At 48.9% G+C, this 26,748-nt stretch overlaps 2 protein-coding genes and 2 long non-coding RNA genes across 4 annotated transcripts in view; 1 reads left to right on the top strand and 3 right to left on the bottom strand.

Annotated features, from left to right (window-relative positions):
• The first annotated feature begins 56 nt into the window (after positions 1–56).
• rerg (RAS-like, estrogen-regulated, growth inhibitor) lies at positions 57–17,077 on the top strand. Its single transcript, XM_057022720.1, has 5 exons — positions 57–223; positions 4,354–4,499; positions 13,165–13,221; positions 15,329–15,402; positions 16,354–17,077. The coding sequence occupies exons 2-5, from the start codon at positions 4,439–4,441 to the stop codon at positions 16,762–16,764; spliced, it is 603 nt and encodes a 200-aa protein (XP_056878700.1). The 5' UTR covers positions 57–223; positions 4,354–4,438; the 3' UTR covers positions 16,765–17,077.
• LOC130519366 (uncharacterized) lies at positions 1,562–3,844 on the bottom strand. Its single transcript, XR_008948287.1, has 2 exons — positions 3,642–3,844; positions 1,562–3,562 (listed from the first exon to the last, which is right to left on the bottom strand). It is a non-coding gene; the product is annotated as an uncharacterized LOC130519366 (long non-coding RNA).
• On the bottom strand, positions 7,308–16,355 carry LOC130519364 (uncharacterized). The gene is made up of 3 exons (XR_008948285.1): positions 14,633–16,355; positions 13,787–14,590; positions 7,308–8,090 (listed from the first exon to the last, which is right to left on the bottom strand). It is a non-coding gene; the product is annotated as an uncharacterized LOC130519364 (long non-coding RNA).
• Positions 17,078–20,909: 3,832 nt separating the features above from the next.
• LOC130519317 (synapsin-3-like) overlaps positions 20,910–26,748 on the bottom strand; it is a 50,340-nt gene continuing 44,501 nt past the window's right edge. Inside the window, exons 11-14 of the mRNA XM_057022658.1 lie at positions 24,566–24,697; positions 24,476–24,494; positions 24,236–24,392; positions 20,910–24,001 (exon numbers count right to left, since the gene is read on the bottom strand). Coding sequence (XP_056878638.1) covers positions 23,878–24,001; positions 24,236–24,392; positions 24,476–24,494; positions 24,566–24,697 — 432 coding nt within the window. The 3' untranslated portion in view covers positions 20,910–23,877. The remainder of the gene's footprint in view (positions 24,002–24,235; positions 24,393–24,475; positions 24,495–24,565; positions 24,698–26,748) is intronic.

Here is a 26,748-nt window from a genome sequence, read left to right as displayed (position 1 = left end):
GAGACAGTGGAGGGTAGGGAGCTCCAGCAGATCCGCTCATATATTTCCTGTGACCCCTCACGGACGGGACTCACTCATCTCGGGCAGAGCGGCTGCTCCCGGAGCCAGCGGTCCGTCCAGCCACTGCTGTGCTCGCGTCCGCGGTCGGGAAGGTCAGCCACACCATCCCTCCCGTCACCTGATCGCCTCTTCATCACCGCGGGATTGTTGCTGCCTTTTGCTGGTGAGTCCTGCTCTTTCCTTATGGAGAGATGCGTCCTCAGTCCTCTGCGTACCGGACACACATGGAGGGTCGCGTCGTGACCCTCTGACGGCGGGACAAGGTGTTTCTTTCAGATCTTTGTCAATAAGCGCACGACCACTTCATCATTTTCTACTTTCAGCAAATCTGTTGCGCTTCATCCGATAATTAGCGGCGTATTACATACGTATAAACAGTGTCCGTGTGTTATGGCTCTTTTTACACCAGTTTCTCCACTCAGACTGGGATTAGTGGGATCACATGTTGGTCTGCTTTTGTGTCAAAACATCATCTTCCTGCAATTCTTAAGGAACTCTCACTGCCAGTATGTCACGTTTAACTCTCTTACTGTCGTTGTGAAAGTAAGCCTGCTCGTCCCTGGACTTTGGAAGACTCGGAGCAGCATGTTTTTGTCCCTGCTGACAGCAGGAGTAGATAACATCATCCAGACAGGAGTGTTTGGGATGAAAGTTACATCAACATGGGCCAGAGTCACTCAGTTTATGGGGGCTACGTGAAAGCTGACAACACACAACAGTCTGCAGAAAAACGGAGCAAAAAGTATCTTTAAAACAAGTCAGGAACCAAAAGATCAACAGGTTGTTGGAATAAAAACTGCTTTTTTCAGCGTGTACAGCAATTTCACCCATAATTTCCCTCTCTCAGTTGTGTAAAATGCGACCAAAATCTATTTTAGGGATTTTTTACCCTCTCCACTGGGTTCCATCCCAGTGCTCACTCTCACTGTATGCATTTTGATGACAAGCTTGTGGTTTGCAGTCTTTCTATAGCCTGTGGTGCAGCAGCCTCCTCCCATAGTGTGCTGCTCAGAAGCCTGTAATCTCCCTGAACCACAGCACCACCACCCAGATTCATTTCTCAGAGTTAAAAGAAATGACAAAAACTGTGGAGAAAATATAGACAAGTGTCAGCTTTGAATTTGGGTCTGTGTAAAGCAGATTTATGGGCAACACATGCTAAAATATAGACGCCAGTGCATTAGATACGTTTTGGACTTACGATCTGAAACTCATTTCAAGGGTACTTACTTCTTTGTAAAGGCTTCAGGTGTGTGGACATTAAAATTGCAGGTTTCGCATGTTCTGTATGCTTTAAAGGCGAGAATTAGATTTAAAAATGTGTCTCGGCCTTTTAAAACATTTGCTGCGTTGGGGCTCTCCGCCTAGCGGCCACGTGTGGAACTGCAAGGGCTTCCTGCTATGTCCCATCAGAAACTGTAATCTGCAATGATACCAAACACTGTCTTGTCATTGATAGCACCGCAGTCGATCTTGGAAATGATCAAAGATTTAAACATGGTTTCATGATTTTATCCCTCTTTTAATGGAAAACACAACTGTTTACTTAAGGGAGAACTTAAAATGGAACACAGCTTATTCATTGGTCAGTTCCTCCTCTCCTTTGTTTAAAACATGCTCAAATGAGTGTCAATTTGAATTCTTTTGTGCGTAGACTCAAGTTGGACAAAAGAGCAGGCAAGTTCCAGCTGCATGTGAGAGGCAGAGCTTGATTAGCTTCGATCCGAGCGTTCTAGAAGAAAGTAGACTTTTCTCACCCTGCAGCATGGTGCTGATTGTTTAAAAAGACTAATTTTAGCTTGTGTCGCACCACAGATGAGTCAACACAGCTTCCACTTTGACCCCAAATACCTCTCCATCACTAAATACTGTATCTTGATTCATCCAGCCCACGTGTGAGCCTGAGAGGGAGAGGAGGGTGGTGGGTGGAGAGGAAGAGGACCTGAGCCACAAATGGCATGAATGTAAATGCAGCGCCGGGGAGACACTGCGGCGCGTTCGCCTCTGCTCGTCAGTGTTTCCCTGTCAACGCGTGGGTAAGAGACAGAACACTGCATTGCGGCAGGGTTCATTTCAGTAAAGTGTGGGAGATCTGAAACGATAAAAAACTAAAGTGACTCTTAGAAATAACACAGGGACGAAAGCCTCCTCATCAACAGTGTTCTCCAAAGATGAATAAAGTCCTCCCCTGTGTGACTCAACCAAAAAATATTCATTCAGATTTTATTAAATTGCTGGTATCGTGGAGAAATTGGCTCCAACATCTGTAATGTAGCAAAAGGACCAATTTAACCCAGAGAGAGAGTAAACTGGCCCAACAATGCTGACGGGCCCCAAAAGCCCATTTCCTCCTCAGATGCTAACGCGTGTCGGGAACGTTTTTGGGAGAACGGCACATAAACTGAAAGCCGGAGCATCTCGAGGCCATCTAGAGTTTTATTTTATTGGAAACAAGGAGGAGGTTATTAGGGTTTATTAGTGTTTGGGTTCAATGTCGAAGACTAATGGGTCATCTGCATAGCGGGGTGTCAGTCTAATTTCAGATGCAGAACGGAGGCGCAGCAACACGGTGAGGCTAACCCCGAGGCTTTTATTTCTGGCTGAGATGGTTAATGGCAATTGTGCATCTCGTAAAAGTTCCAAACACCTCCAGCGAGCCTGGAAAGAGAAATGTGAGTTTATTACAGCATTGCGTCACTCCCTGTTTTGACTGAGCTGGTGGAATTGTTGAGTTCGTATTACCGATAAAGAAAACAGCTAAAGATGTTGGCAGCTGCCACGATGACCCCTGCTCGTAGGGAGAGACGGAGGAGGGATGATCGCTCTCAATAAACCATATAAGGATGTGTGTGCGCTTACTTCCAAAGTGTGTGTGGATGATGATGAAACAAACCACTGGAAGTTTGCCACTTCGTGACCTGTACCAATATGAGGCGGGCTAACAAGTTTCTGGCACTATCAGCCAAGCACATCGCTCAGCTTTTATTTATCCACTCCTGCTGCTCCGGCTCGCTCCATTTTCCTGCTGTAATTCATCTCATCCGATAACAAAAGGAGACATTTGGGTGTTTGAATTTACAAATGATGCATCACACAATCGCAGCCAACGTCGTGCGTGTGAACGGATGATGGATGCTGGAGGGAGGGATGGAGCCGTAAATGACTTATATGTTACATAATCAATTTCCGCTGACAGAACTGCTTGTTTTTAGAACAGAAATCTTTCTTTAGCTTGTTAGTTACGGGGACGTTTTGCCATATACACATTCATACAAGGCAGCTTTGCGTCACATGGATGTATTTGAACTGGGTAATTACAATAAAGGATCGACTTACAAGCTAAAAGCCCCCTTAACCAGGACAGAATCCTATATATTGTTACTGTCTTATGTTAGATGTTTTCAGTCTTAATTCATTAAATTCTTTATTTCCACTTCACTCCTCATAATATTATCCTTTTTTTACTGGGACGTCTGGGAAGGAGGTGATTATTTTCTTCTCCCTGTGTGCTCAAAGACAAAGTCAATATTGTTTGTATTTTCCAAAAAAGTAATGAATAAATGTGCAATAAAGAATTCCACCTGGGCTGCTGCTGCTGCCTCTTGGTGGGTTTGATGACAGCATCATCTCTGGACTCATCTTTGAGTCTTCAGTATAGAGCAGCAGATTTAATCAGATTCATCCCGGAACACTGGAAGAAGAAAAAATAAAGCGCACTGAGAGACCTGCAGAATAACCCGAGTGGGGCTTGTTTTCTCACCACACAGCGCCGGCTCGGCCATGTGAGAGCCTGCCATCGTGTCTTCTGACTCCTCCAGTCCTTCTCCCCCTGCTCCCCTGGCTCAGTGTCTCCTCAGAATGGACAGCTTGTTGCTAGTTTTGCCTTCAGATGACATCAGAGCCGGCGGACGTCAGCGGCGCCGGTGCAGTGTAATTTCTCTGTCCTTCCTGCATAATCGGCGATGAATAACACGGCGTGGGCGCCTTTTTGGTGCATATTTACTTTTTTGTCAGCACACAAACTGCTGGGAATAATAGAATAAAGAATACAGTCATTTGAGTAATTCTATTCTGATAATAGATGCTGCGTTCAGGACCTGTAGGACATTTGATGGGCTTGAATCTTTCCTTCCTTCCTTTTCAGTGACGTCCCAGCGGCTTCATGGGAAAACTCTCCTTCCTTGCAGAAGCAGCAATGTTCTCTAGTTCAGCAGGTTTTATCCTGGCAGAAGAGAAGCTTGAGAGGAGAATCTGCTGGGATCACCAGACGCTCACGCTACCGTGTCTCCTCAGAACTGTTTCCTGCTGCCTGGCGGCTGACAGCATGGACGGCTGACCTTTGACCCCGCTGAATGATTCGCTGAGCTCGGCAGCCGTCATGGCCAAGAGTCCAGAGGTGAAGCTGGCCGTCTTCGGGAGAGCCGGGGTGGGCAAATCAGGTGAGGCTCCTCTTCCTCTACACTCTACACATGGAGGCGTTTCTACCTCCTGATGTGGCATCGCTGCCCTTGAAAGTTCCTCCCCATCTTTCCATCTTCTGACACTTCGCGCTCGCTTTGATTGCACAGGCGGCACCCGGTTTATTTTTGCTCTGATGCAAATCCACTCCCCGGATAGGCCTGTTGACATTCTGGTTCGGCTGCGCGCACGCCTCCGGGAGCCGCGGCAGCTCGGCCCCAGCAGGGGCCCTCGTATGTTTTCCCTCTAGTAGCGCGCAATAATGCGGACCACATGTTTCCTGTCAGCTGGAAATCAAGAAGGATTACCTCTGCGTAGCAATCAGCTGTTGGAAACCCGCTCGGGGATGTTCTGCATGTCAGAGGAGGCCATTAAAATACCTGAGGGGTTCAGCTAAAGTGCCGTCCTGACCGTCCCACTCAGCGAGGAGGTCACGACCTTCCTCGACACGTGGCGGCGGTGGCTCTTCCTCAGAAACCACGTCCTCGTCCTTATCTCCTTTGTTTGCTCGCTTCATTTAAAAAGACCCAGAGACGGGAGCCAAAACAACCACGGCCGACCTCAGCTCCGTGCGAGGGGCTCGCCCGGGTCATGTGGCGTTTGTCTTCCCCCGTCTCCTCTCCCAGAGATCTGTTTATACTGTAGCGTGAAGCAGCTAAACCCCAACGTTTTGGACTGCTCTCAGTCCAAACAAAGGGCCTGATGGATTCATGTGCTGGTGTCAGGGCGTGCAGAACGTATGGAATCGCTGCCAGACAGCGGACCATCTCTGGAGTAAAACACGCTCCTCGTCCACATCGACAGAGCCAACGAACGGGCCTGGGTGAGCGTCTGGAGCGAGTCTTCAGCCCGTTGGCATTGATTCCAACCACAAGGGCAGGTATGGAGGAGCAGACGGAGGCGCTCTCCCATCACACATAACTCACATATCTCACATATCTCACATCTGGAGCAGGTACTGATGTGCTGCATTGAGAGGCTCAGCCGCTGATGCAGTAACAACAGCAGGACAGCAAAGGAAGCAGGTCCTGGTCCAACAGATGTCTGGTGCTTTCTGTCTCTGCGGGTCCGTACAGAATTACCACATGAAATCAATCTGTGCGGTGATTTCAGACTCTCAGGACCTGCAGGGTGAGTTTGGGATTGTTGGTCTCCTACAGAGGGACTTTATTCCACGAAGCCCAGCAGTGCCGGCGTGCACTTTATGTCCTTAGTGTGGGGATTTCAGTACATTTGTACAATTGCTGGACACATTTTTGCCCTTTTTATCTCTGAAGCAAACAAATATAAATCAGTCACAGCCGGTAGTTTATGTTTGGGATTTAACTTGTAGATGGTAGTTCAATCTGTAATCATTTCATCTCGCTCTGCTGCTGCATGCAGATATCGGGGTCCGCTCAGAAGAATTATGAGCGTCTGCCTGGCTCGAGTGTTTTTCCTGTGTCGTCCTTTCAGGAATATAAAGTGCAAGGGCTGATATATCACCCACAACTGGGCTGTTTTTCAGGGGAAACTCAAGAACCTGTCCTCAGAAGCATTTTAGAGCAAAATCACCTTAATCCTGATGGCAGTTTGGCTCAATATGTTAAATATAATGTGGTTTAAAGACCAATGCCTATAAATAAAAGGTGTGGAAGCTCTGAACAAATGGACCTGAAATTTGCCCTGGAGTTGTTCTGCAGGGAACCCCTGACCCAGAGATGGAAGCCTGAAAGGTTCCAGGTCTTAAAAACCTGAGAGGAAGCCGAGAAAGGACAGTTCTCCCCAGCGTTGAGGGTTCCTCCCCAGCGTTGAGGGTTCCTCCCCAGCGTTGAGGGTTTCTCCCCAGCATCGAGGGTTCCTCCCCAGCATCGAGAGTTCCTCCCCAGCGTCGAGGGTTCCTCCCCAGCGTCGAGGGTTCCTCCTCCACTGCAGGAAAAGGGTCGGCTACCCGTCCAGTCTCATTATTACAATTGAAACATGACTCAGTCCTGTTTTCAGTATAGTCATAAAATCCGGCCGTGTGCATTTACAGCGAATAATGTTCTTTTCAGAATGGAAGCATTGTGAAGCAGCAGCTCATAAAAGAGTCCTCTTCCTCCTCCTCCTCCTCCTCAGCAGCCACAAAGCAGAACATCAGTAATACTGCTGCTCTCCACCTTCTCTCCTCCTGCTGCAGAGGGACTGTGGGTCACAAAAAGCTGTAATACATCAAACTGCAGCGCTGTTAGAAAATAAGGAATGCTCCAGGGAACATTTAATATCATTATCAGTCGTATTTCTTTGTGTTGGGGCCGACTGAAGTCATGACAAAAGAGGCACAGTAGAGGAAAGGCTGCAGTCCATCCCGGGAACATTTGTTCCTGCAGGTCCTTTCATTTGGGAAAGCATTTTCTTTCCGTTTCCTGACCCACGGCGTTCCAGTAAACTCGATTTAATAAGGATAGAACAAGCTGGTGTATCCAAAAAGGTTAAAAACAATCAAATTCTACAAAGGTTAAAGGATCAGCTTCAAGTTATTATTATTTTCTGCCCCGCCCACTGCGATGAAAGATTTGAGAGGATTGCGCAGATTCTTGCAAAAATGCTCCGGGTTTGGACGGATCCCTCTAAAATATACGAGGGATTAGATGTTTTGTGCGTCTAAGATGAAAAATGGAAGTGAGACGTGTTCTCGGCGGAGCTCCGCGGGCGAGCTCTACGTTGAAATTTACAGAGGTTCTTGGTGAATCTCCAAACGTCAGTTCAGATCTGCTGAAACATGTGAATGTTCCGTCTGGCTTTTCCTCCAGAAGGCTGAACTGGACCGACTCATTCAGACCCTTCGCAGCACAACACAGCTAGTCTGTAAGTGATTTTGGCAATATTACCTTCTGAGCGCTCGCTAACGACTTTGAGATTGGCTTCCTGCTGACAGAGAGTCCCAACCAGCCTCTCCACGCAAATGACACGCAGCTTCCAAAATCCACTTCCTGGAGGAAATGAAAGTCTGGGAGCAAAAATTAAATAACGGCCATCAGGAGGCTCCTGCAGAGCTCCTCCATCTACGCTGCAGAGCGCAATTATCAGGCCGGAGAGCGCCAGAGACGGCGCTCACGCCACCGCGCAGCGTTGGCCTCTGACATCAGAGAACCTCCGGAACATCTGTTGTTTTGTTCCGTCGATTAGACGGCGACCTTTGACATGGGGGGGGGTCAGTCGTGCTCTAATCAAAAGCAGCAATGAAGTGAAAAGGGCTCCAAAGTGGCGCAGTTTGTGCGGAAGACGGTTTCTCTTCTGTCTGAGACAGATTCATGGCAGCGCTACAGTTTATGCTGGGGCCAGACTAAGAAATGCTTTTATTCGCTTGACTTCTCTCCCACACGTCGCGCTGCTGCGCCGTTGAAAAACGACCAACTCTTTGGCAACAATCCCACCTTTAACTCTGAGGCTGTGGCGCTGCATCGTTCAGGGGGCACTCGTTCCTGCTTCTTGGTGAGGAGGCCGCCGGGGGTGTTGTTTCGGTCTAAGGTGGAGGCCTCATGGGTGGATTGACCCTCGGAATAGGTGAGACGGTGGAATCTGGCTCCTGGATTACGCAATTTCTTGCAGTTCTGAGCAGCCAAACACATAAAGAAAAATGAATTTCTCCACAAAATTCAACACGGACCAACGTCCTTCGTTTTGAACGCGTCATCGAAAAGGGCAGGGTGACGCTGGCCTCCAGTGGATCTCTTCACCTCCACCTCAGGTTTTTCTGTTCCTGGTAGCCAATGTTCGCTATAAATGACACAAAATCGCTCCTTCCCGAACACAAGCCGTGGACGTGTGAATGGTCCGGGCCACAGGAAGGTGCTCAATCATGCTTATTTATTTATTTATCCGCCTCTGAGTCACTGCTGCTTGTTTCCTTTGATTTTAACGAGCTGACTTTGGAGATTAGCTGCACTTTCAGAACCATTTCAAGGTCCAATCAGTGGTGTTTACATTCAGTATTATCATCTTTCTCCCTCGACTCAGAGCTGCTGTGTAATGCCGGCGTTCCCTCTGTCCTGCCGTGACCTTGTCAACATTTGTTGACAGAGAAACAGGCCCGATATAACAAGAAAAGAGAAGCTGAACAGGGCATCGGCGTTATGAAACTGCAACAGTGAAGTGAAATCAAAGCTTTGCTGCTGTACCTGTTTACAGAGCCGCAGGGCTGCGTGCACAATGGCCTCCCCCTCTCTGTCATTGTGTGCCCGTCATCGTTTGAGCACCAGGAAGTCAGTCCGACTTTTCCTGTCACTGGGGGTGAACCCGATACGTACGGCCTGAAAGAGCCCTCGCTCAGAGACGCTACGCTCTCCTTGGCAGTTTAGTGCTTTGATCTGTTTCTTGTGCTGGAAAATGTTGGTAAAAATCAGTTAAAATAGACGACTCCGTCTAAAACGCCTGTTCCTGTCCAAGGCAACGTAAATTCTCTGTTTATTATCCACCAATCTGTCAACACAGAGCTAAGATCACTTTTGTAGAAGCCACATTAGCATAATTGCACCTGTTACGGCCACAGCAACTCCCTCAGCACTGGAGATTTCTAGAAGAATCCGTTGCTCAAGTACCAGCTTGGGATGCAGGGAATGGAAATGAACTCAGTTTATTTATTTCATCTGCGTCTCTTCGTTTGATTTAATACACATCACGCAACAGCTAATTGTCTCACACGCGCTCGGCTTCACAATAACCTTTTGGGATTTGAAAGGTTTGTTGATTAAATGGTGCGTTCGGTCCTTTCAAAAGTGTAAATGAACTCTTTCGGTGGTTAAATGCTGGTTAGAGCAGCACAGGAAGACAAAAAGCCTGGAGCTAAACACTCATTATTGCTGTGAATAGCGTGGGTAGATTATTTCCTTTTGAACTTCTGAACCAAACACAAGGAGCTCCACAGTCGCGTAAAGTCAGATCTTCCTCGTGTTCCTCACCGATGTGCAGATCTCAGAGTTTCTTTTATGGTGCTTCTAAATGACATGATTCTAAATTTAAAATGAAATATTGAATTTAAATGAAATCTCCTTCTAATCATGTTCTTGATCGGCTTGTCAAAGAAATGAAATATCCCATGTGGGTTGATATCCCTCTGTTGTGGTTTCCGATCACATCTCTCTACTCAAACAAAGTCTAAATCCCTCACTTGGCTCAGACATTAAGTGTGTGTGTGTGTGTGTGTCTGTGCGTGTGTTATTGTTTGACTTCCCACATCCCCTCTTTTATCCAGTATTGGTGAAATATGCACGGAGCCGTAATCAGATTTGGAAAGAAACGGAGTTGATAAGGAGCCTGACTTGATCCCATTTATATCTGCAGCAGACGGGAACAGAACCCCCCCCCCCCCCCCTCCCGGTACCACGGGGACTCCCAGAAGTCCGTTTTCCACTGACAGTCATTCCCTGCGAGCCACTAATAGGCGACGTGTCAGAGCTGCTCCGGAGCGGCGGTGATTTGGGATGCAGACGTGCACCAGCGAGAGATACAGGGGCGATAGGAACTCTGGGAAAGGGCTGAGACTGGGAAGAGGGGCCTGACCTTTAGCTCAGGAAGTGGTTTATTTTTGTGTTGGAGGCTGATTTGTTTTCTTGATGCTTACATCAGGGCAGCAGGGAAACAGTGTTCCGCACACACGTCGGCTTTGTTGGGTTAGAGGCTCAGACAGTGTAAACTGTTTCCATCCTTTCCTCCCCCACCTCCATCATCATCATCATCATCATCATCATCATCATCATGTGATGAGCTCAACAGTCCAATATTCATTAAAGCTCGAAATGCTTCTTAGCCTTCAGTGACTGGAGTGAAACCCCAGCGAGGACAGATTTGCCTCCTTCCGCCCCGTCAGTGACGTCAGGAGGCCTCAGCCAGAGCAGCTGCTTAATGATTCATCACCTTTTCTCTTGTATGACATTAAACAACGGTGCTGAGTGACAGCGGCGGGGCGGATCTGCCCGATGGCGTCCGTCAACGCCAGCAGACTCCAGTCCTGTCAGACGTTGAGCACGGGCCAGAGAGAGGCAACAGAACTCCTGCTTATGCTAACGTCACGCACTCGTCTTCGCTCATACCGGCATGTTGGCGCCTGCCTGCTTTCGCTCAGATGAGGTCCAGCAGCTTCCTGTTCAGCACAGCTGGCCCGGGTGATGTGACGCGAGCTGACACGCACACAATAGGTGGAACCCTGACTGCAGCTGAGCAGCACCGGGAGAGCCCTGCGCCTCCGTGGCTAAAGAGGTGTTTTGGTGGCCTAAAGGGAACCAGACAGCCGCGGGTGTCCGTCTGATGACTGCGGGGAATCAATAGAGGCCGTTCAATACGTTACACGGCGCCGACCCAGAACAGAGGCGCGACCGCCGCTAATTGCTCCCGGCTTTGTTCGCAATTAGTCCAACATTCTGCCGCTAATGTGATTAGATCTCTTTGGACAAAAGCAGCATTTGGTGCCCACGTCGGTTTGACGTAAATGCGACCGTGGTCTCCTGGACTCTGCTCCGTCATCGTGGTCGCTGTTGGCGTGCACGCCTCGCCCTTCTCGCCCTCGGCTCTTTTGCCTGCGTGTTCCTGACAAACCCGTCGAGGCAGGAATCCTAATCAGCCGTTATTCAGCATGAGCCACACGAGAATTCCTGGCAAATGTGAGATCGCCTGACGAACAAAGACGCTCTTCCACGTCTCCTCGGCTTGTTGCCGGGGCCTCTTCTCGCTATTCCATCACCATTCTGCCAACCTGACATTTAAAGTCTGGACTTTCAGAGTCGCATGTGAGAGACATTTGAATCAAATGCTCACTTGCAGCATGAGCTCCTTTTCCTTTTCCCATCGTTTTGTTGCATTATTTAAATGATTTAAATCCTGAACTTTGGTTCCATATCATCATCTAATGGGCTCAGGCCACATCTGGGGCATAAATCTCAACATCGGAACCTTGAGCGTAAATGAAAGGGGCGATCAGACAGCCGGTGCGATAGTGCGAGGCCGGAGTCTCGGGAGAGAAACACTATTGTTCCCAGCTTTCCTCTGCCTGCACAGTCGGTGATCCAGTGCACGTTATTGCATCTGCAGCCCTTCCATGAATCTGGGCCACAGTGTCCACACCGACGCACGGAAACAAAGGCCCCTCTTTCTCCCTGTGTCCATTTCACCTGGTGGCGCTGAAAAGCCGGAGATACGGTTACGTCTAATGAGGAAAGGACTTCACACCCCATTGGTTACTCCGTCTACCTGGAATCCAGCCGACCGACCACGCCGGGTGGAACGGGAATTGTCAGTGTGCTGCGGGGGGGTTGTGGGGGGGGGGTTCCGACAAACAACCTGCTGCAGCGCCGCTCTCGGGCACCAGCTGAAAGTGGGACGCTGCACATTTGCTTTGCCTCAATGCACGTTTGGTCTGCAGGAAAGAAGGAGGAGGACAGGAACGGATGGAACTTTGGGAAGGAACTTAATCCTTTTCTGGACTTTTGAACCTCGGCTGATCACAAACTGACACATCTGAAAGCCAAACTCACACTTTCTTGTCCTGATGAATCCTGGCATCTGGACTCCGACTGGCAGCATTTTTGTTTTATCCTTTTCCATGTTGAGCCTAATCCCGACAGAGACAGTTCCCAGTTCAAAGGCAGAGTTATTTTCCCATAGTCTTTTCACTACAGGTGGGAGTTTAGGAAGCCCGTGAAGATGCAGACACAAGCGGAGTCACTCGTGCTCAGGAGCGTGAGGCCACGTTTGAGTCTGTCATTCACGCAAAGTTCAGGCAGCAAAAGATGCAAAAACCTTTTCATGGATGTCGTTTCCTTCATCAATCACATCTAGTTTCTCAGCAAACTGGATTATTAGCTGTCACTTCATTAACATGCTGGGAAGATTTAGCAAAGAGGGTGAAATGATCAGCCTCTACGACCCACAGAGCCATGCCTTTCCTCACTGGAGCCTGTGTTACCATGGAAATCTGCACGGGAACTTCAGCAGCGAGCAGTGCAGTTGGCATTATTGACCGTGTCCGCACAGCCTGAACCTTGTTGCAGCGAGATCAATAGAAGCATAAAGACGATTCATAAAAATGGAGCAGCGATCGAAGCTGTTGTTGTTTTAGCTTAAATTCTCAGCCACCGCGTGTCCTTAACGGGAGGGTATTTTGGTGCTTTCCAAGGCTCGTTGCCATGCGGCTCGCTGGATAACCCAGGAAGGAGCTCTGCAGGGCTCAGACGAAGAAATCAGGCACTAAAAGCAGATCCAAGAACGCTGGAGGGTGAATGGAAGAGTAATGTTCGCCGCCTTAATAGGACATGTTCTGTATTTGTTTGTCAAGCAGGAAGGCGGCGACATAATAAGAGACAGATAAGAGTTTCTATGGTGCTGGTGACAAATGAATATGTAGATCTGAGATCTGAGATGAGCCAGGAAAATACAGGCAAACACACACACACACACACACACACACACACAACACACACACACACACAGGCTGGTGTGTGATAGAGAGGTAATGGACTCTAATTCTGTGAATGAAGGAAACAGACATTACAGCTCAGCTGATTACTGCTGATCTGCCAGAGATGCTTTTTTTTCCCTTCTTAATTAGTAAATTAACAAATAAAGAAATCGACGCCATTACCAAATGATGCTAATCTTCCTCCTAACTGACTTCCCGCTCGTTGCCTTCCACAGCTTTGGTGGTGAGGTTTCTGACCCGACGTTTCATCTGGGAGTACGACCCAACACTCGGTAAGACACTTCCTGCTTTTACCGCCGCCGCCGCCGCCGCCGCCGCCACCCTCCCTTTATCTCCAGCTAATGCAAAGAAAATGACACTTCTTCTGCCGAGCGCCACAGAGAAGCTAATTGGTGGCCAATCTTCCCTTTTGGACCCACGGATGATGGATGGAAGCCATTATCTATATTTGGAACTGCCGAGAGGCGTGAAGAAGGTTTGCTGGGAAGTGAATGTGCTGCTTTCTAGCACATGGAACCTTCTTTTTAATGTGATGCCTACAGCTATTGGTGCACATGAGGCACACCTTACATGAAACGCTGTCAGGTCATTTCCTGAACGCTCCTTCCGGGGCGACACTTTCCCACCTTATAGCTTCAGTTGGTTGTTATTTTTATGAATCCTTCCTGTCAAGTTTGTATATATTTTTATACCAAAGGGGTGGGGGGGGGGTGACATTAGCTTGATGATGTAATTTGCTGCCAGGGTTTAATTCTACTTTTACACTTAGTTAAATGTGTGCATGAACGAGGGACACATCTTTGAATTCCGTGTTTAGGAAGTAGCTCAGCTCCTCACCTGACTGCCGGGACTCTGTTGGGATGCCGTCTGCTCCCAGGCAACAAGAAGATGCTGGAGATTTCCTTGTGATCCTGGATTGATTCAGATCACGTTGATGGAACCCAACATTCTGTTTTAAAGATGTTTCTTCTCCATAAAAGACTCTAAAAGCCTCAACAGTGCTGCACATGCTGGAAAGAGGGTCCATAATTTAGTGCAGGATGTGCAAGAATCAATAAAAAAGTGCAGCTCACACTGACAAACGCACGTGGGGGGGCTGAGCGTTCTGCTCCCGTGACGGTCTGGAGCAAACGTGATGGATGTGAGTGAGTGACAGTGTTTTTCTTGTGGCTCTGCCAAAGCCGCCTGCAGGCAGAGGAGACTTAATGAGCGATGCCAGCAAAGTGTCACTCAACAGGTTAAATGTGCTCAGCCTGCAGTCAGAGCATTTACTCACATGCACACGCACGTACACACAGGCCTGGATGGATGTTTGCTGCCGACAGGGTGAAGCTTCCTGTAATAAACTATCCCACCGTTCTCCTGCTGCTTAAGGCTGATCCCCCTCCGACTCCCCATGTCTCCAGCCAAGCAGCCATAAATCAACCTTCTGCTTCCACCTCGGGGCTCTGCGTCCCCTCGCCTGCGTCACAGGACGCCGCTTTATGCCCCCCCGGAGAGGCGAGGGCACCTGTGGCACAGCTGGATGAGCGAGCGTCAGTGTTGATCTCAACATCTCTGCTGTGGGCTTTAACATATCACTGCCAGAGGTTTGGAGCTTCTGAAACGTCCAGAACCTGGTCCAGAACCTGGTCCATAGGGCTTTAAACGGGTCAGACAGGTGGAGAAAAACATCTGTCAGACCCAAAATAGGCACATGATGGTGCAGCTTTATGCAAATTCTGCCACAATCTCCTGTCAAGATGGACCAATTCTCCCTTTTCTTGATTAAAGTGAGAAAAATGAGGTTTTGGTGCCGTCGTTCAGCACTGATACACTTTGATACACACACACACTGAAACACTAATTCAGGCACATGACTCGTGGGTGGAGGAGGTCAGCGGTCAGGGTCACAGTTCACACCTGCGCTCTTGCTCCGGGACTCGGACGCTTTTCACAGCAGCTTGAAGTGACGTTTTCGGATCACCACGGGAGCCAGAGAGCTACCGATTAGCTCAAATTAGCATCCCAGAACAAGAACATAAAGAAAATGAGCAGGAAGTCCTTGTTAACCTCCCTGCATGAGCCTGACACAAGCCAGTTCTTTCAGAAGGTGCGATCAGGCAGAGCTGCAGGAACTGACGTCTGATACCAGAGATGTCTGAGGGTTCCAGAGATGTCTGAGGGTTCCAGAGATGTCTGAGGGTTCCTGAGATGTCTGAGGGTTCCAGAGATGTCTGAGTGTTCCAGAGATGTCTGAATGTTTCAGAGATGTCTGAGGGTTCCACATTTTCTACAGGAACATCAGTCCAGGAGAACCAACATCGTCCTCGTGTCTCTTGTCCTTGTGCTCGTAGCAGCTCTGTCCTCTGAAAAAAAGATGTTTTTCTCGTCTCGCAGAATCAACATATCGCCATCAGGCAAACGTTGACGATGAGGTGGTTACCATGGAGATTCTGGACACAGCAGGCCAGGTGAAACACACTATTCTTGAGTCAATAGTGGTAAAAATATTTCTATAAAAGAAAGAAAGTGGAGGGGGGGGGGGGGGTCTTGGTCAATAAGAGTAGCTCGAGATGAGTTTGGCTCCCGGCCACAGACTAAAGTCCCGTTATAACAACACGGGTCTGTTTCTGTTCCGGCGTGATCGAATCAGGAGCCACATGCCTGAATGGTGCCACTGGTTCAGGTGGCTGCGGCGCCGCAGTACCGCGGGGGTGCGAGGAGGAAAGGGTGCGAGGGCACACAGATGATGGTCTGCATCTCTCCACAGTATTCTCTAAAGAAAACCTTTTCAACTGCTGTTACACAAGAATTGTTCAATGAAAATTTGGGCTTCAGGGCAGAATAATGGAAAGGTCCCGCCCCCGATGTAGCGCCTGAATAGAAATGGCATTTTTGTGCTTGTTGGACCCCTCTGCTGTACGTACGCCTGAGAGGAATGAAAGGATTTTCACAGAGCGAATATGCTGCATTTTTAGTTGTTGGGAATGAGGGGAGCCAACGATCCTGCGGTAGACCCAGATTTTTATTCCATTCCGGAGCTCCGTTACATTTGGAATGATGCGACCTTTTGGGATGACATCACCGCCATCTCCCCCCAAAACGTCCTACTTCTCTGTTCAAGCAGCACTTGAATGTCGCGTCTCTGCAGTTTACATGCGTTGAAAGAACTTCTGAGAAATCGGAAACAGGAAGGCAATGCTACCGCTAGCTTCCATGCTGCTATCCAACGTTAACTACCATGTTTTCTGACAGCACGAATGTGGCGACGTCTAAAGAGACACACGGTGCGTTAGCTGTAGGTCCAGACTCAAGCGCCTGCTATTAGCGGCTTTAACCATGTTTGGAAGCTACTGTTGGTGTGAAAGGGGCTCTAGTTAGGGTTTGAATTCCAGTTTTTGAATGTTTTGTTCCCACCACAGGAGGACGTCCAGCAGAAGGAGGGCCACATGCGATGGGGCGACGGCTTCGTAATCGTGTATGACATCACCGACCGAGGAAGCTTTGAGGAGGTGGCGCCGCTACGAAGTCTCTTAGAGGAGGTGAAGAAGCCCAAAAACGTCCCCCTGGTCCTGGTGGGTAACAAGTCCGACCTGGACCACGCGCGGCAGGTGGGCACGGAGGAAGGCGAGCGCCTGGCGGCCGAGATGGCCTGTGCCTTCTACGAGTGCTCCGCGTGCGCCAGCGAGGGCGGCTCGGTCGCCGAGGCCTTCTACGAGCTGTGCCGCGAGGTGCGGCGCCGCAAGGCCATGCAGGGCAAGGCCAGACGCCGCAGCTCCACCACCCACGTCAAACAGGCCATCAACAAGATGCTGACCAAGATCAGCAGCTAGGAGAGAACCGCGGCGGTCCGAGGACACTCCAGTCAACTCAAATATTAGCTCCGAAAGGGATGAAATGATGCAGCCTGGAACGTGTTCCCACTTCCTCGAGGACTGCAGAAGGCCGCCAGACGCATGCAAACGCTCCTCTTTAGCATCCATCCAAGCAGCGCTCCATCACCTCTATAACTGCCTCAACTCTGCTCTGTCTTAGCCTCCTAGAAGATCCTGTAACTGTCCAAACGTCCTGTTTTTTTCTTTATATACGTGATTAGTGTAATGAAAATCCTGCAGCCGTGCACTTGTAATTAAAAAACGAGCTCTATCCTGACGTCTCCTGTCTGTCTTATGCCTCCAGAAACACGGTAGTAACCTTCAAATGTCACATTTACATGAGGACACGTGGAAAACGCCGCGTTTGCTTAGCGCCCAACTTCCACTGTCCTCGGTGGAGGCGGGCGGGGAAAAAAAGAAGAATTGGGCAACAGAAGCGGTTTGTTTCCTGGTTGCGCTGCAGCTCAGACAATACTGGGTGTTTTCTCCTGGTGCTCCTCATGACAGAACAGCCGACTTTCATTATTCAGCCCCGAGGTGGGAAACCAAAACCCGTTCACTTCGACTTCCTCTTACTGACTGTCCAGGAAAATTAAACCAGCTCATTGTCTGGTGGTCAGTGGGCGGAGTCTCCTAAAGGTGGAAGATCTGAATTGTTGTTAGTTAGAATTTTGTTGTAATTCCTGTGTGAAAGTGCTTCTCCTGACCTCATCACTGGCTCTGGGGGAGGGGGGGTGATGGTGGGAACTGTGGGGAGCTGATGGAGGAAGAGGAGGGTGAGGGTGAGGGTGAGGGTGAGGGTTAGGGTTAGGAGGTGAAGAGTCCAGAGCTCAACTGTCTCCTCCTGCGACCTCTCGCTGGGAATTCTGTCCAAATCTGAAATTTGGGTCTTTTCCTGACTCTGTTTTTCCACTTGACACCATCGTTGCACATCCCTGTGAGCCTTATTTGGGAGTTCTGGGACCCTCTGGTGTTCTGTCCATATCCTAGGCAACGACTTGTTAAATCTAGCGTAGCATCGTCGGTCAAACGGGTCACATGTTGCACGGTTTTGTCCTCTCTGTGTCCATCACACCTCATTAATCAATAATATGACATCATAGAGGTAGAATTGGTGGGGGACAACAAACAGAAAAGTCAGATCCAGGGTGCAAAAAGGCCACGGGGCATTAAAATGAGGGGTAATTGAGTCTTGCTGTGTTACAACTGTGGGGTTTGTCAGTGGAAACAGACAAAAACAGCCCCGCCGAGAGACCTCGTTATGGCAATATTGTGCAATTTGGCTGTAAAATAGATTTTTGTCAACAATTCCCAGGACAGTGGTGTTACGCAACAGGGTCCTCGGCACACACACAGGGCTCACGCCGATTTAGTGACAAAACGCCCACTTGGACCCTGTAAAACCCTGATCCAACGATCTAAACTCTCAAAGCGTCTGGACTGAAGTGGAGATCTCCGCACATCCTGTTTAGGTAAGCGCTGAAGGGTAGAATGAGCCATTTCTGGAGCAGCAGATTCATAACCCAGGAGCAGAGGGGGTTTCTGTCACTGCAGGAACAGCAGAGCCTCTGCAGCCCTGCAGAACCGGGGCGACTCTTCCTCGGTCAGCGGGTCAACCCCGCACAGCTTCTCCCTCCGCTGCAGCTCGGCCTCGTCCAAACAACCCGTCCTTCTCCCTGGAGTGGGCCGACGAGCTGTTTAAGCTGGAGTTCGGGAGTTTATTTCCAAAACGCCACACGGGATGAATGCGTTCCCTCGAGAGTCCTCGGGCCCAGACGGGAAAAAACGGCGTTCCTCCATCCACTGGACACGCTAATTAGCTCAGCTTAAATCCTCTCCTGCCTCACTGTAACATTATCCACTTAGAACAGAGTTGACCTTTGAACCCTCGGGGCCTGTGGATAGTGGTGCTGCTTTCCTCAGGGTAACTCTTCATATTTGACTTATTTCCTAAACTTGACTGTCTTCTTCTCTACTATAAAGGATAAAACACGTCGTCTCACATCTGCCGCCTGTTTACTAATTCTTCTTTCCTTCTAGATGATCTAGTGTCTAACTGTTCTTGTCCTGGTCCAGGTTTGAAGATGAGGACGGGGACAGGACAGAGCTAGCTGCAGAGGTGCTCCAAACATGATTACAGTGAGCGGCCGTTAGAGATTTATTATTGCAGAAGTTTTTGATCATTCCACCTGATTTGGTTTCTGGGACTCTTCCTCAGGTCTCTTTCAGCCAATCACACGTGTACTTAGCCTTCATTAGAGCACATTATTGTTGTTCTTAAATGTAAAACTCTTGATATTTTTGGAGCGGTTGTCACGTGAAAATCCCAATCTGTTGCTGAGAAGCTCCCATGATGCCTCCTGTTTGGAGTTAATGCGCTGGTGCGGTAAGATCTCTCTGTGGAATTCACAGGAAGAGTTTTTATCATCTATCCTGTGGAACAGCCTCACTAAATGCACGGCAGGACCGGTAGATCGTCCCCCGTGGAGTCCTCGGTGGGTCCATAAAAACGGAGGAAAAATGAGTCCGGCCTCCCTCGCTTTCCTCCCTTCAGCATCCGGCTGAAACAGGAACTACATCGCATTAAAATGTGAATTTTAAACAAGGATGTAAAGCCAACAGTCCAGTGATCACATTAAAGTCTGTTCACACGCTCCAGCAGCTTTTCCTGTGGATGAACATGGAAGGAGATATCAAACAAGTGGACTTCCATTCGCCCATTTCTCTTCTCATTATGCTCTCAAGCATGGCAGTTACTATGACAACCAAGGCCCTTTTTTCTCTTAGTTTAAAAGTGCTCTCTGCTGTGAAGAAGATATTCGATTCTGAAAGGGCCAATTAGGTTTCGGTTGCATTTAGAAGTGCGCTGATAAAAGGCACATAAGCCACCCAGTGTGATTAAATGATGGGATGGCTCTGGGGCCTGCTGACAGCTTTGGGGCTCGACATAAGTTTTATAAAGAGAGACAACGAGGATGACAAGATGCATCAAAGGCACAGAAGGCGACCCGCTCATTCCAGGAAGCTGCAAAATTGCTTTTAAATCCTACTCTAGAATCTACAAAAGAATACATTACCCACAATTCTTAGCTGGATGGAACTGTAGAATTCATCAGTGAGGTTTAGCAAAAATGGTCACAATTCCAATAAATTCTGAGAACATTTTTATGAACCTGTGTTTTAATTGGTCCATTTCAGATACCTGTTCACTCTCCAGGGGCACGTTTAACGGACCCTAACGTCTATTTAAAGTATTTTTGACGGTATCGCCCAAGCGAACCTCTATTGGCTTGTTTGGGGCGATGTCGCCCCCTGCTGGTTCACGTGATTGTTCTCTCTGAAACAGAATTTGATGACGTGATGATTGACATCTGCGTTTTTCTGTTAAAAAAAAAACTTACTCAGGTGCACCGCAGACTGATGGGGCCCATGTGGCAGATGAGAGATCGGACATTCCACTTTAAGGCATGCAAGAAATTCCACCGGCAGCTGCAGATTAGCATCAGGCTGCCGGCTCTCTGGTATGCAGGCCGCGACTGGGGAAGCCGAGCAGTGAGGAGGCCGGACTCAGAGAGGCAATATATACAATGTTAAATACAGTAAATATAATGTAGCACTCGTGTTTGTGAACATATGGTCAATATTAGGTGGAAAATGTGCACATGTGAAGCCTGTTGTTGGAAACGAGACTCTCCAGTCGTCCAAACCCACCGGGGCAGAAATATCTGAGGGCTGATGCCATTGTGTGAAAAGCAATAAGAGGACAAAGTTATTGCTGAATGTGTTTCTTATTTGCGCTGTAACATTAACGCCTAACATGATTCATTAGGGGGGCTGACGGGAAGCGGGCAGCAGATGAAACGCAGAGTGGCCGCTGGGCTTTTAAACTCCCTGGGTCCTCACGCCAGGGGGAATAAAACGCAGCCGTAATCCAAGATGAAGGGATTTCGGGATTATCACCACATATTCCGAATGTTCCCGGTTTTTTAAAAGCGCGGCCGGAGCCAGATCTTCTGCAACGGTGACCATAAAAGGAGAAAGAAACAAATGAAGAGAGAAGTGGCTCCGGCGGAGCCCCGGAGGAAGTGGGACGCAGACGCAGGTTTAGCAAAAGCTGTTACCTTTAATAACAGAAGTCTTCGTTTACAGGAGCCAAAGCACGAAAGAAAAGCAGAGAAAGTTCACACGAGATGCATCACACGTCATCACGAGTAGGCAGCCAGACATCAGAACTACACGACGGTCAAAAGGAACACACCTGAGGCACGCCGGGGGGGGGGTCAGGGGTCAGGGGGTCATGCCACGTTTACACCGATACACACAGCATTACTCACACCGAAAGTACAGAACACGTCAGCCGCCACTCTGCTCAGGAGAAGACGGAACTCTGAATCAAAACCAGCCCGTGTTTACAGCAGACTGGCGTTTCCATGACGACCTCGCACAAAAGGCCCGTCGCTCAAGAAAGGGCACGTCACACTTTATGGCGGGCGGGAGCGTGAAATGAGCAGCGCTGATGGTTATCGTCCCCTCGTGTGGCGGTTAAACGGGTTTCTGGTGTCGGGGGGCCGAAATCGGACACTTTAGGGCCCGATTTGCCGCTCAGATGATGGCGTTTGGGTCGTGGTCACGGCAAGAATAATCAGGAATTCTGGGACCACCATTTTCCTGTCTCAGGTTCCTGTCACCTGGGATTAGAAGCCCCATTTAACCACAGTCCGTCCTTCCAATTAGCCTGTTCAACGTCTTCTCTTGAAGATTAACGTTCTTGCTCGCGTAACGAATTATTTGACTTAATTTCTGGCCCACCTGGTCCCGATGACCCTCGACTACGGCTCCGCGCTGTTCGTGCGGAGCTCTGCGGATCTTGAGGTAGTAACTTTTACAGTTTCAATAAGCTCAGGCGCATTGATCAAAACAAGCCTCACGGTTCCCTCCCATGGATTTAAGCCTGCGACGAAGGTTTCCCAATATTCCTTTAAACTTAAAATGACAAAGGTGCGTCTGCGGGACAGTCAGGACACAGTGGTTCATATCTGCTCACAGGAGTTATTGCCTAGCACATAAGGGATAGAACATCCTCATGGTTTCGTTATGGCTTATTGCACCGCAGTGGTACTCAGAACAAAGACGTCGGATCTCACAACAAAATGCAGATTTGGTCTTTTTTCCTTTTTTTGAGACAGTCCCAGAAGCAAAGAAATGCTAGCAAAGGTGCCGACCAATAACAAAACAGCATCTAGCTTCACAGACGCGGCTGGAATGAACAGAAGAATCACAGTGGTCACTCGTGCGGAGCTAAACGTGGCGAGGAGCCCAATCGTTGGCTGAGGTGAAATGATTCTCAAGCTTATTTTGACCGAAAAGTCGGAAACTTTTTCCATCCGGACAGGTTTTGGCACAAAAACACTTTTTTTTTTGCTCGCTAAACTGGATAAAATATAGGATAAAAGTGGCTTTAGGCTAATGTCTGACAGCAGCGTTTCATCACTGACCTTTTGACCTGCATCTTCATGCAGCATGCTAACTATGAAGGCATCGGTCGTTAGCACAGCGGCTGCTGTGGGGCTCCTTCCTTCCTCCCCACACAGCAGATGTTTGGAAGAGGAAAACCTCTAACTGCTCCTGGCTCACTGATGCGACGAGCACTGTGGTGTCTTCTGTCGAGCTAACACTCCTTCTTTTAGTGCAAAAAAATACAACACAGACATTTAACTACTGACAGTAAACGTGAATAAGTACTAACCATCACCCAAAAGTCATGCTGAAGAGCTTAAAATCAAAGTGATTGGAAAATATTAGGAATAGAATTATTGCAATTTTTTTGGTAACACTGATTAACCAGAAGAACAAATGTACAGTTTGCACAAGAACACCCAAACACACCATTGTAGAATTACACAGAATCATGCAATTACATTGATTTAGACTGAATTATTGTTGTTGTTATTATTATTGTGAATCACAGGTTCCTTGAAAGGACTTGACCACTTTCACACGGTTGCACTGATGCTTCTGCAGTTACACACATGAAAACGAGGATCGAGATCAACAGACTCAGAAGTGCAAAGATAAACACGGAACTGTCTCCACCAACGTCTGGCCCGGAGGTGCAAGTGACATCAGAGCAAGAGGAAGTTGCGCAGCTCGGGTGGAGCCGAACGCAGCTGAGAGTGAACCAAAGTTTCACTGCAGTCCAGGACGGAAACAGTGAGGAAAACTGAAAATTCTGCTGGAATATTTCCCACGTGCGTTCCGAGAGGCAGGAACACGGACGGCAACGGATCTGCTGGTTGAGATGAGATATCGGCTCCACAGCTTGAAAAACCAATAATCAGAGGAAGTTTTGAATTTAAAAAAGAGAGAACTCACTGAGGTTCTGCTCACAAAACCCCAGAAGAGTGAAATCGTAGATGCGGGGGGGGGGGGGGGGCTGAGGTGGAAGACGGCGGCTGCCAGCCAGTGCAGCATTTGCACCAAGCAAATTATTTGTTCTGACCCAGTGCACGAGGGACATGGCTGCGTGCTCGGTTAAAAAGAAAAGCACTTTGGTAAGATTACGCTGAGGAGGGAGCAGCGCCGTGACCGCAGCAGATGGGAGGAGGTTCTGGGGGCCCGAAGGTCGCCGCAGAGCGTCGCCCACATCTGAGAAACCGCTCAGAAGCTGAGAGTTGATCAGCGATTAAAGGAATAAACAGCCAAAAAGACAATCATGCACGTTCCAATAATGTTTCCCTGCTGGAGTTGTTTTTTTTTAAATCACTGTAAATGCACAACACACCTGACAGCCTAACACAAAGGATTGTGGGTAGGAGGATGAGAGGAACCGAATGACGCGAAATAAACAGCTAAAGACATCGAGCTGAGCAGAGGAACTGGTGTCTGCTCTGACAACAGATGGATATTTTAACCTTTAACCTCTGCGGTCTGTTTGAGCGATGAAGTGACGGCAGGGTTAAACGCCACCGACGGGACGGCGGGACTCGGTGGGGGACGCAAACTCCATCACAGAAACAGCAGTCGGGATTTCTTCTTTGATTTTCCTCTCAAACCTGACGAGGAAGGAGGCCGTTAGTCAGAGAAGAGGCTGGCGAAGGACTGGCGGAGGCTGCGGATGGTCTCGGCTTTGGCCTCGTCTTCGGTCACGTTCCCTCGCAGCGTCTCCGTGAACGTGTTGGTCAGCGACTGTGATTTGCTGCATGGTAAAGTGCGCACGATTTTAGAGTTCTCTCTTGGGTCAGTAAATATAATGAGACATATTATCTTCCAAATATTGACATGGGTGGCGAATACAATGTGAAACTCTGAGAAGTTTACAGTATTTGGGAACTGCAGCAAAATAACTGATGTAATTACCGGTTTCGGCCACAAGGAGGTGCCAAATACCAATATTAAAGAGTTCCCAATGAGCTCCTTATTTTGGGCTTACTTCAGCTGTGGCGACTGTTTCTGAGCTCCAGGTCCAGAGGAGGCAGGGATGGGACCGGGCTGGAACGCCTGACTGGGGGAGGTGGTAGCTGAGCGCGCTCGCTGTGGAGACCCATGAGCTGACTGGGATGGAGAGGCAGAAGCGGAGCGGTGACCTCCTGTCAAAGAGGCACATGTGAATCAAGAGTGGAGCTGCTCGTTTAATCATTTATCATCAGAAAACAAAGAAAATTGGTCCTACCTCGTCTGGGCTGGGTGGTCTGAGGACGAAAGAAAAAAACACGCGTAAATGTACGGTCGCGCGTTTAAAAGCTCGTCAGCGACGGCGTACCTTGACAGACGACGGCTGAGGTGTGGAAACGCCCAGCAGCACTTGGGCCATCTTGTTGAGGACTAACTCTGCAATCAGCTGTTTGTCCTCCTCCACGTGCTCACCAATCAGGGGCATGGAGCTGTCCATCACCTGCAGGAGGACAATAAGGTTGGAGGGCTGAGCAGAGGCTCCAACAGCGCTACGTTTCTGTATACGTCCACTAGATGGCAGTATCGCACCCCTCATCGTGCAGCTGAGACCCCAGAGGGTGTCAGTGATGGACTCTGGTGTTCTGCATCATCCTGGAGAGGTTTCAGGACATAAAACTGAAATAAATTTGATTTAGTGCCGGATGCACTGAGCGTGACACCGAGTCCTCTGCCCGTTCCCATGCTCCTCAGGAAAAAACATCTCCTGCAGGGAAGCTCGGCACTTTTTACCCACTTCCACTCAACGCTGGAACAGAGAGGGTGGAACATGACAGGACATCTCCACCAAAAATCGAAACGAGCGCGCCCTCGGCCCCGTCTCGTGATAAATCACACGGGCTGGAGTTTAGAAAGAGAAGTTATAAATAGCTTCATTTTCAAGAGGGTAAATGTGGACGCAAACCTCATCTTTCAGGCCAACTGCTGTTTTTCTGCTCGTGTTCCCTCAGAATGGGTCGAGAACAGCAGCAGCAGATAAAACGTGACTCCCTCTCTAAACATTATGTTGGGCACAGACCACATCCACTGCCATCCACCGGCTTTTTTCTTCCAAATAAACAACGTGCCCACCAAACCAGATCCTCACGTGCACATTCATGTGCAGCCGGAGTGGAGATGCTCACCAGGCATGTGTCTCTGCCGTGCACGGGGCAAATAAACACAGCGCCTGCTCGTGTCAACAACCAGCCTTGGCTAACGCGTTAGCTCCGGCGTGGAAAACACAACTCTGGGATCAAAGGAGTAATCCCTTTACACCTGAGCCACGGCCGTCATGGCGTCACAGGTACAAAGGAAGCAGAGCGGTTCCAGCCAAACTTCCTCCTCGGGGTCATTCTGTTCTGCTGAGAACATCCATCCGTACCAGTCAGCCCTGCAGAAGCCCGTCCTTCCCTGTGGTCTTGGCGCTGGGGTGGGGCGTGGCACCGTGTTTTGGATGGTTGAGTCATGACCACAGGGGACAGAGCGGAGCCCTGGCAAGCATCCGTCAGGGCCCCGCTTCAAAACAGGGCCTGGGATCCACCCTGCTGATTTATTGGGATCCAGAGTCATCCAGCAGCAGGCGGGAGCTGCCACCGGCCTTCCCGTTCCTGGAACACGGAGGTGTTGTTCTGCACGTTTACTGAGCGACAGTGTTCAGCCTGGACAATAATTAAAACCCTGCATGGGAAAGTTGACAGAGTGCGACGAGACCAAGCTGACTTGCAGGCAGGGTGAGATTTTACAGGAAGTTCTGGTTTATCTTTAAGACAACAGTGTTTCAGTGCTCCCTTATTAAAGGATAACAACACGTTCATCCAACATATTCCTTGTTTTGAATGAAAACATGCACCTGCTGTGATGATGGAAACCACAGACAGCTGTGATTGGACGGAATTACAAGGTCTTAAAGGCCTAGATTTCCTTTAGTCTAGGTTGCCTCACAATCAGGAAGCCTCACGGGGTCTGAACCCCCTAAATTAATCACCACGGCAACCACGGAACAGGAGGAAACCTTGAGAAGAAGCTCGAGGGTGGGACCTACTGGGAATTCCCAGAGACCATCGGAATGAGCATTTTACGCTGCAGTGACATCACAGTTCCTGACTGGATCAACTGTTAATAACTATGTAATATAGGACATGACATTCTTTAAAGTTAGATTTCAGATGGAAAAACAAGTGGTGGTCGAACCGATAGTTAAAGCACCATTCTGAGGGTCACTTCCTGGCCCCAGTCAGGTCACCTGAAGGGTTTGGGGGCGTTGAGTGTTTGTGACACGCTTCGTGACGTTCCCTATCCGGGGCTGCGTCACGCCGCCTGACCAGGCCATGAAATCTCCCATCATGCTCGGCTGCTCGTCTATAAATGAATAAAAGGAGGTAAAACTCTCCGTATTTCTGATCAGAGTGAGGTGTCACGGCTGATGTCTTTGTCTGGAACCAAAGGCAGATTCCCACCGTGATGGGCCGACAGCTCTTTCCAGTCATACTTAATTAAATTTTATCAGGCTGA

The sequence above is a fragment of the Takifugu flavidus genome, chromosome 22 (genome assembly GCF_003711565.1).
Source record: "Takifugu flavidus isolate HTHZ2018 chromosome 22, ASM371156v2, whole genome shotgun sequence".
NCBI classification, from domain to species: domain Eukaryota; kingdom Metazoa; phylum Chordata; class Actinopteri; order Tetraodontiformes; family Tetraodontidae; genus Takifugu; species Takifugu flavidus.
The sequence above is the reverse complement of the archived record's forward strand: the minus strand, read 5'-3'. Positions and strand labels throughout refer to the sequence as shown.

What these genes read in the sequence shown, in the direction of transcription:
- rerg (XM_057022720.1), top strand. Translation starts at nt 4,439, where the DNA reads ATGGCCAAGAGTCCAGAGGTGAAGCTGGCCGTCTTCGGGAGAGCCGGG. An exon ending in AGCCGGGGTGGGCAAATCAG is followed by an intron (nt 4,500 to 13,164) that starts GTGAGGCTCCTC and finishes TGCCTTCCACAG; the next exon opens with CTTTGGTGGTGAGGTTTCTG. An exon ending in GGAGTACGACCCAACACTCG is followed by an intron (nt 13,222 to 15,328) that starts GTAAGACACTTC and finishes CTCGTCTCGCAG; the next exon opens with AATCAACATATCGCCATCAG.